At 39.0% G+C, this 9557-nt stretch overlaps 1 protein-coding gene across 1 annotated transcript in view; it reads right to left on the bottom strand.

The window, feature by feature from the left end:
* LOC111807220 (PTI1-like tyrosine-protein kinase 3) overlaps positions 1 to 1763 on the bottom strand; it is a 4412-nt gene extending 2649 nt beyond the window's left edge. Inside the window, exons 1-2 of the mRNA XM_023692838.1 lie at positions 1568 to 1763; positions 673 to 853 (exon numbers count right to left, since the gene is read on the bottom strand). Of these exons, the coding sequence (XP_023548606.1) occupies positions 673 to 766 (94 nt within the window). The 5' untranslated portion in view covers positions 767 to 853; positions 1568 to 1763. The remainder of the gene's footprint in view (positions 1 to 672; positions 854 to 1567) is intronic.
* Positions 1764 to 9557: the final 7794 nt, after the last annotated feature.

Genomic DNA, 9557 nt, shown 5'->3' with positions numbered 1-9557 from the left:
GGCGTGAGATCCCACATTGGTTGGAGAGGGAAACGAAACATTCTTTATAAGAGTGTGAAAACTTCTCCCTAGCAGACGCGTTTTAAAAACCTTGAGCGGAAGCTCGAAAGGGAAAGCCCAAAGAAGACAATATCTACTAGTGGTAAACTTGGGCTGTTACATAACGTCTCGAAGTCTAATGCTAAAGGAGTTGCTAACATGTGTTGACTGCAACAGAACCCTTGATTCATGCCCAGAAACTGGTATGAACATGAACAAACTAAATCTAAGAGATTTGCACCAATCTACAGAGTGGGTAAGCAGAATAAATTTCTTTATGAACCAAATAGAAACTATCGATCTATTCCAGTCGGGTAGGCCATCTGGGGGTAGACTTTTTTTAAAAACAAGATACAAAAATTTTCTTTGAACAAATAAAAATTTATGAGAAGACTTTTACAGATCAATGTGTTCCTCCTAAATCCAAATATTCAGACCAACAACCAGAGAAGTCCAATAGTTTCGACCAGCATGGTGCTGAATACTGTATAAATAAACGGTCATGTATGTGCAGAAGAAACATTATCCTTAGAGCAATGTGTCTACTCAAGAGGTTCATTAATTTGAAAATGTTAGCGTGGAAGAAAGTATATAGAAGATCAAAGTGTTCATAAAGTAGCTAAGAACACTAACCATCTCCAAAATTACTGGGGCTTTTCAATTGCTCATTTTCATTTGTTTCATTAGGATCTTCAACTTGAAAAAGACAACAAAACCACTTGCGCATTCTCACTTTCTTCCTTCAATATTGATTACCCTCAGTACTTCTGTTATCCGGATGTAATAATAGGTAGCCAAGAGGAGGGGCATAAGCCTGCACAATCATGCCACAGTTTCATTAAGAGTGTCATGGAAGTGTTATTTATTAACAATAATAAACTCGTCCAATATACTCCATCTAGCTAGCTAACAAGCAGTTCATAATAACAAGGATTTAAAAGGTTGCATAGAAACGATTAACGGCTTTCTAAACAACTTGATGTAATTGAAGAAATTCACCTGCCATTGAATTGGGTAAACAAAAACTTTTTGGATGAAAATCACTTCATTATTATTATTTATCATCCTCAAGATATTCCAGAAACTGATACTAAAAAGATTTAAACTAGTGAAAGGTGATTCACTTTGAGAATTTAAAACTGATGAGATGGATTATTGTTGTCACTAGCAAATCCCTATTGAGACTCCAAGGCTTCGATTAAAAAAGCAAGAGAAATCAAAATCAGAACACGATACGAAACATCCAAGAAAAAAGGATTATAAAAACAAATCCCCAAATCAGCGTGAACCGAAACCAAAAAAAAAAAAAAAAAAAAAAAAAAAAAAAAAAAAAAAAAAAAANTCAATACGCGTTTTGAAACAAATCAAAGAATCAAGCGGCGAAAACTCAGCAGAAATTGACCGAATAAAGAAACTTAGAAAGGAACTGAATATAAGAAATTGGTACCAGAAATGAAGAGATTGGAAACTCGAAATCAAAACGAAATTACAGAAATTGAAGAACAAGAGAGAGAGATAGAGAGAGTACCTGTAGTTGGTGTTGGGGTCTGGGAATTGATGGGGGGGGTTTTTTAGCGTTTGGATTTGGATTGAAAGTGAAGAAAAGGGGAAGAAACGGAAAATAAAAAATGGAATGACAGAGAGGCAAACGCCGACGCGGAGCTGATGACTCTCTTTCTCTCTCTTCCTTTTGTTTTGAAGAGCGAGGAGAGAGAAAATAGGATTAGGCAACAAAAAGACGAACTCCCACCTTTCTCTATTGTTCTTTCAATGTTCAACGCATGTGGATATTTTTAATTGACATGATCATGTTTTTCTTCCTACAAATTTGATTGTGTGATATTTTGGTGGGAGCATGTGACATCTAACCATCGTCGACTCTCGTTCATTTCAATATTTTTAACGAGAGTCTGAGAGTCGAGATTTCAATATGATGATCGCACGTTTTTTCGTGAAGAAATTTGGAGTTGAATCGAATTGGAAAGAGTAGTTTCGAGCGTTTTTTTCAAGAAATGGTAAGTGATTTGAGTTTTGTTTGAAAAATTTTGGAAAAAATTGTACAAGACGCAGAGAAGACGACACGTGTTTCACAACAGGAGGCGCAATGCGTCGTAATGCTACCTAGTGACCCAAACCACTCGACTTGATCTGAGTTCCACACCTGCGTCCGAACCACTTTGCATCTGACCCAACTTGACTTTGTGTGTGCCATGTGTCAGCATAGGAAAAATTGAGGAAAAACTAATCCAACACGCGTCTTTAGACCTGAAATAACCAATTGGTGCACGACACGTGGTACAATTGGAGCATGACTTCTTCTTTAGAAGTGCATCGTCGCTAGTGAGTTGTGCGCGTGGATGTCCTCCTACGTGTGTAATCCTTATTTTGTCATGTTCGACCTATGTTCGACCTATGTTCGACTGTTTTTTGTTCCGATTCTGAGAATAACCTTAGTTTTACTTGAAATAGAACTTATAAGGGAACTTTCAAGAATTTTGGAGCTTCCAACAAGTGGAAAAGTAAGCTCGAAAAAGGCACGCTTCATCCAAGTAAGTATGTAATACCCGAAAAGGAGCCTAAAGAAAAGACACATAAGGACGTTAAGAAGGTAGCATTATTGCCGCCCAATAAAGTTTCATATGGATTTAGGGCCATTGGAAAAAGATTGGAAAGGAAAAAGTAAGCCGAAAGGGTAAAATAATCATTTTTACAATTTTGAAGAAATTTCTCAAATTTTTAATTCCTTTTATCCGTAAGGAATTTCAAGATGGTCAAATGATAAAATGATTAGCAATGGTAAAGAATATTTTAAAAAAAATTGAATTTTTTTAAAAAATATTCGAAAAATGGGAAAATATCAAAATACCCTTGAACTTCAAAGAATTATGAAAATGTCACGGATCAAAAATCAGACTTGCATAGTGAGCATCTTGTGGAAAATATAATGTATCTTCATTTTTCACGGTTGAATCTTCATCAAATCTGAGTATGTTTTAGAGGAGACAGCTCATCAAATCTAATGCCTAGAATTTAAAATGGAGACCGGTTGTCCATTGATCCGAGAAGATATTTCCAGCGAAATATTCATAAAACTCAACCTCAAATTTACGATGATTCCGGAGGTTTCAATGGTTGTTTAAGCTCCCTCTAAAGTTTGAAGTAGGGGCTTGCATTTGGAGCAAGAATCGAGTTAAGTCGAGCATTCAACCGTGAATCATAATCCACCATTTTCCTACTCAAATTTTGGGTTACTTACTCTCAAATTTTTTACAAATACGAGAGCCATATTCCACCATTTTCTTTCAAACTCGTTTTTTTACACCTTCTAAATAAGATTACCCACAAGATTGGAAAAAGAATCGAATGTTGAAGATGCCTCAAACATAGCTCCCCAATTCGAATTCGATCTACCATTAGAGGAAGGAGGTTGAAACTTGAAAATNTTGGGGCTTTCATTTGGAGCAAGAATCGACCGTGAGTCATAGTCCACCATTTTCCTACTCAAATTTTGGGTTACTTACTCTCGGATTTCTTACAAATATGAGAGCCATAGTCCATTTTCTTTCAAACTCATTTTTTACACCTTCTAAATAAGATTACCCACAAGTTTGGTAAAGGAATAGAATGTTGAAGATGCCTCAAACATAGCTCCCCAATTCGATCTACCATTAGAGGAAGGAGGTTGAAACTTGAAAATTTAATTCGAGTTTACAAGCAAATTTGNCCCCAATTCGAATTCGATCTACCATTAGAGGAAGGAGGTTGAAACTTGAAAATGGTAGCACGGGAAAGCTAGCACGGGAAGGCACGTGTCATCCAAGTAAGTAACCACACAGACTTTAGACAAGTAATACAGGTAGGGATCGCTAGAACATGCTAGCATACGAGTATTTCTTACTTTAGGTGGTTAGAAACCGAATCTTAAGGACTTCATAATGATATTTTTGGATAAGTATGTACTATATGTATGCTATGGTAAAATTAACGTTATGCCTTTAGGTTGAGATTTCAAAGAAACATATTGTTTTATGTATTATGCTAAGGTAGGAAGAGAATATGCATGACTAAAATAGAGTTGGGCAATATGAATCAGTATGTTATGCATGATGTACGAAATTACTAAACTACCCCTTTGATGAGATCTATGGTGAATGTTATTTGATATGCTTNAATTTTGGACCGAGGAATCAAATGCACGGGTAACAGCACGTGAGAGAGAGATTTTAAAAATTTATAACTCCTAACAAGCAGAAAAGCTAGCACAGGAAGGCACGTGTCATCCAAGTAAGTAACCACACAGACTTTAGACAAGTAATACAGGTAGGGATCGCTAGAACATGCTAGCATACGAGTATTTCTTACTTTAGGTGGTTAGAAACCGAATCTTAAGGACTTCATAATGATATTTTTGGATAAGTATGTACTATATGTATGCTATGGTAAAATTAACGTTATGCCTTTAGGTTGAGATTTCAAAGAAACATATTGTTTTATGTATTATGCTAAGGTAGGAAGAGAATATGCATGACTAAAATAGAGTTGGGCAATATGAATCAGTATGTTATGCATGATGTACGAAATTACTAAACTACCCCTTTGATGAGATCTATGGTGAATGTTATTTGATATGCTTCCCATTGTGTTAAAAAGGAGGATGGGATATTGCTATATGTGCTCTGGGTGATTAATAGATGTTATTTACCCGTTGAGCTTGTTTGCTTGTTTGTGTGGATGATATAATATGTCTTAGTTCCAGGTGTTTGACTACGCATTCTCCCTGTGGAGCATGTTTATCTGCACAGAGCTAGGTTTACTNCCGGTGTTTGACTGCGCATTCTCCCTGTGGAGCATGTTTATCTGCACAAAGCTAGGTTTACTAGATGATGACCTAGGTCAGTGTAACGATTNTTTGACTACGCATTCTCCCTGTGGAGCATGTTTATCTGCACAGAGCTAGGTTTACTAGATGATGACCTAGGTCAGTGTAACGATTCGAGTTTTTGAAAATAAAATAAAATAAATAATTAAATGGTCTCATGAAATCTCCCTGGAATCGCTGAATTTTCGGTTAGACATTTATTGTCTAATAGAAACATTTTTATTTGGGTAAGTTTCCTTATTCTAAAATCCTAGAATGCGTTGTTGGAAAATGTTTTGAGATTATTTTTATATTCCTATGCCCAACTTTTTACATCCCTTGAAAAGGATCTTCTCTCCAAANTCGGTGCGTTGTTGGGAAATGTTTTGAGATTATTTTTATATTCCTACGCCCAACTTTTTACATCCCTTGAAAAGGATCTTCTCTCCAAACTTTTCTCTCGGAACACTGGGGTTGCTCTTTCGGAAAAAGGATTCGAGTGGAAGTAATATACAAACATCGGGATCGTTGTGCTTGTGTCGAAGACGCTGCGTGACCAGCAAAAGCAAGAAGTTGCATCGGAGGTCGTTGGTAACGGAAAGGCATCGTAATAGGTGAAGGAGTCGGCGCGTCGTCAGAAGCGGGGAGGTGGAAATTAGGGTTTCGCTTTCTGGCGGGTAAGGAAGACGTGTGTTGGAATCGGGTCAAGTGCCTCGAACCAGCCCACGAACGAATACGGGTCGTGTTTCCATCGGCGGCCCAACTCCACAGACGCACGTCCAAAGAACCTGGATGCTTCGCACGCGTACGGCAGCTCGGCTCCGTCAACTCCCGCAGCTTAGCTTGGCGGCTTAGTTGGTCGGCTCGGCAGCTCGGCTTATCAGCTCGATATCACTATAATATATCGATTCTAAGGCTTTTGGCCCTTCTAAAGCTGTTTCTGTCCTTATTTTTTCCATATGAGGTCAGTATGATTCCTAACCGTCAAAGACAGATTGTGTTGAGAGTTTATTTTGATAAATCGTCTGAGATTTAGCTAGGGTATATTATGAAAGATTTCTAAATTTTTATGTGGTTATTATAGGACGTAATTAACCGTTGGAATTAGCTTGTTGTGAGTGACGACCAAGGCCATCGAGGTAAGTAGTCTTACTGTTGGAGTTAACTTACTACGTGTTGTATGATGGTGCATGCCCTGTGGCCCCTACATGCACCATATTTTATGTGAAATGACTATATGATGTATGTATTATGTGACTGTTTACGCTACAAAAAGTTATGAATTATGTTGACTGTTTACATCATGAAAAGTTATGTATTATGTTGACTATTGACTGTTTATGCTATGAAAAGATAGTTGATCTGATAGTGTTATATGTCAGGAAAATGTTGATCGATGTCATGGATATACGTAGTATTATCGAGTCATGCCATGAAACGCTTATGAAACTGAAATGTATTTCCATGTTATGTAATATGTCACGTTAGGTGAGTTATGTGATATGTCATGTAACGTAAGAAACGTATATGTGATGTTAGCAATGCTTATGTAATGCCATGATAGGTATGTTAAGGGACCTCATGCGTATATGTATGTCACTTGCATAGGGATACTTCCCATGTTACGAAAGAATGAAATATGATATTTATGTTCGCCATGATATCATGCGGGTCCTTTTCTGTTCTGTGTTGTCTGACGACGTGTATACGTTGTGCCCGACCAAGCCAGGCCCAGGGTACATATACGAGCCCACCTAGTGGGTCCATGTGTGCGTACATGGGCTGTGTGTGAAAGAGTACCNCGACCAAGGCCATCGAGGTAAGTAGTCTTACTGTTGGAGTTAACTTACTACGTGTTGTATGATGGTGCATGCCCTGTGGCCCCTACATGCACCATATTTTATGTGAAATGACTATATGATGTATGTATTATGTGACTGTTTACGCTACAAAAAGTTATGAATTATGTTGACTGTTTACATCATGAAAAGTTATGTATTATGTTGACTATTGACTGTTTATGCTATGAAAAGATAGTTGATCTGATAGTGTTATATGTCAGGAAAATGTTGATCGATGTCATGGATATACGTAGTATTATCGAGTCATGCCATGAAACGCTTATGAAACTGAAATGTATTTCCATGTTATGTAATATGTCACGTTAGGTGAGTTATGTGATATGTCATGTAACGTAAGAAACGTATATGTGATGTTAGCAATGCTTATGTAATGCCATGATAGGTATGTTAAGGGACCTCATGCGTATATGTATGTCACTTGCATAGGGATACTTCCCATGTTACGAAAGAATGAAATATGATATTTATGTTCGCCATGATATCATGCGGGTCCTTTTCTGTTCTGTGTTGTCTGACGACGTGTATACGTTGTGCCCGACCAAGCCAGGCCCAGGGTACATATACGAGCCCACCTAGTGGGTCCATGTGTGCGTACATGGGCTGTGTGTGAAAGAGTACCACACATTCAACCCTATCTAGAATAGAAAAGCACCCAAGACCATGTAAAGTTTACGAAAACTTAGGTCCTGCTCATATGTTGTATGTGTTTGCATTTCTAACCCCAGCAGTGGGGTGACTTACTGAGTATTTCATAAAATACTCAAGCCACGTACACCTACATTTGTCAGGTAAAGGCAAGGCGTCAATGTACGGTTGACGGTGGAGCTGAGGATACCATGGAAGTGAACGAGGGGCATTTTTAGTAATTTACGTCTATTTGACTCTTTTAAGTTAAAGCATTAAACATTGTTTTATTTAGATTTATTTTGAATTCAGTTACTGGAGGTTTTATTTTCGGAGATAGGTTTGTTTTGGATTTTTGAATCTTTATGAAAGACTTTGTTGTGTTCTTTAAGTTTATTTATGATGAGCTTCCGCGTAATAAATTATGTATGCATGGGTGACGTCACTAATTAGGTTTGAAAATTAGGGGCATTATAGTCAGGAGGATAGACTGTGCACCTTAGGATCGTGAGTGACAGTCAAAGGGTCTAGACCCTAGTGCTCCTAGATTAAGAAAGACTCAAGGAGTCAGAACAGAGCAACCTGACACCAGAAGCCCGCTTAAGCTACCTAGCTACCCTAGGAATCCAATAAACCTTCTCAGCTCCTAAATATGACCAAGGAGAAGTTTAAATTATGGATTACGTACTTAGGTGATCGATAGGTATATCTCTCTAGCAAAGCATGCATGAGAGAACTCATTTAATATTAGGACAGTATAGCTAGTGCGGTATACACGTTGACTTACGTCAATAATAGATCCTGCACCCCAGGATCGTGAGCGGCTATCATAGGTCTAGATTTGAGTGTACCTAGAAACTTGGATTAGCCCTGAGGAGCTAACCCGAAGCATTCTTGAAACGAGAGATGATATTTAAACCACCTAGAAGCCCCTAAGAACCTAGGAGACCTCCCCAGCAACCAAGGACAGCCAAGGTAGTTCTTCAGGCTGATAGTAGTGTGATGGTGTCATCAAAGTCCCCGCTACCTATCCACTCCAGTACTCGCTCCATTGAGATTGTACTCGGGTAATCATACCATCGAAGTAGACACATGCCAAATAGGGGACCTGTGTCAAGACGACTAGGTGCCCAAACCATGTGAAAATGGCTCGTTGTCTCCTGAACAAGGCCTCTAGGCAATAAACTCGTTCCTAGAGGGGGGCTGGGACCACGTAGGTTGACCCAGTAGCTGGCCGGCATATGGGAGTTGCTCCCTCTAAGCTTTGGTGACTTTATGGTCTTGTGGAAGGATTTTCCAGCTAACCATCCATGGATGATGAGAGCAGGTTAGCAGACACCTCAATTCAGGTCACTGGTCATTCACTACGTAAGCGAATTAGGTTTTCATGGTCAAAGAGCATAAATATTGTAGCAACTTAGTAAGAAAAAGGTAGCTTTCAAGTCGTTAACAGTGGTACAGTATCATCCATGCTTCTACTTCCCTTTCCACTCTGGTATCAGTACCGTTGAGTCGAGCCTAGGTCGGTTAGGGTTGTGTGACCAATAGTTTAGTTGAATTATCTTACACAACATATCCATCCTGAGAGGGGACGTAGAGTTATGCAGGCAGTCTTAATAGCTAGCAAGCACGGGGGTGCTCTCCCAACCTTTGATGACTAGATAGTCCTATGGGTAGGGTTCACCAGCTAACCTCCCATGGATAACGAGAGCAAGTTAGCACACACCACGTTGTTCCCATTAGAGCAAGAGATTTACAAGGTAGCGCTTTGACCCAAGATACCAATTACATACTGTTTAAGTAGAGTAAACTACCAAAGTCTAAGAGCAGAAAAGTAGTTCACCCCAGATAAGAGATTTGTCGCCCAGAAGACCTACGACGCCAGAAATGGATGCACTACCCCCTCCTAACTAGAGTGGGTTGGTGAGCAGCTAAAGTACTGCTTGAAACTTCGAGGCACCCTAGATACTCAGGTAGTAGTAGAGACTAGGCCTAGAGTAAAACTTGTGGATATCTACTAGGTTAAGGATGCAATGAGAGTCTACAAGTAGGTTGTTACTGAGTATATTTATATACTCCCCCCTTTTCTCTTTTTTTTTTTCGGGTGTTCGTAGGCTGCCATTTGAAGCAGAGGAGCGTTCGAGAGTTTTGCAGTCATGGAGGGGTTCGTTACG

Source organism: Cucurbita pepo, chromosome LG12 (assembly GCF_002806865.2).
Source record: "Cucurbita pepo subsp. pepo cultivar mu-cu-16 chromosome LG12, ASM280686v2, whole genome shotgun sequence".
NCBI classification, from domain to species: domain Eukaryota; kingdom Viridiplantae; phylum Streptophyta; class Magnoliopsida; order Cucurbitales; family Cucurbitaceae; genus Cucurbita; species Cucurbita pepo.
The sequence above is the reverse complement of the archived record's forward strand: the minus strand, read 5'-3'. Positions and strand labels throughout refer to the sequence as shown.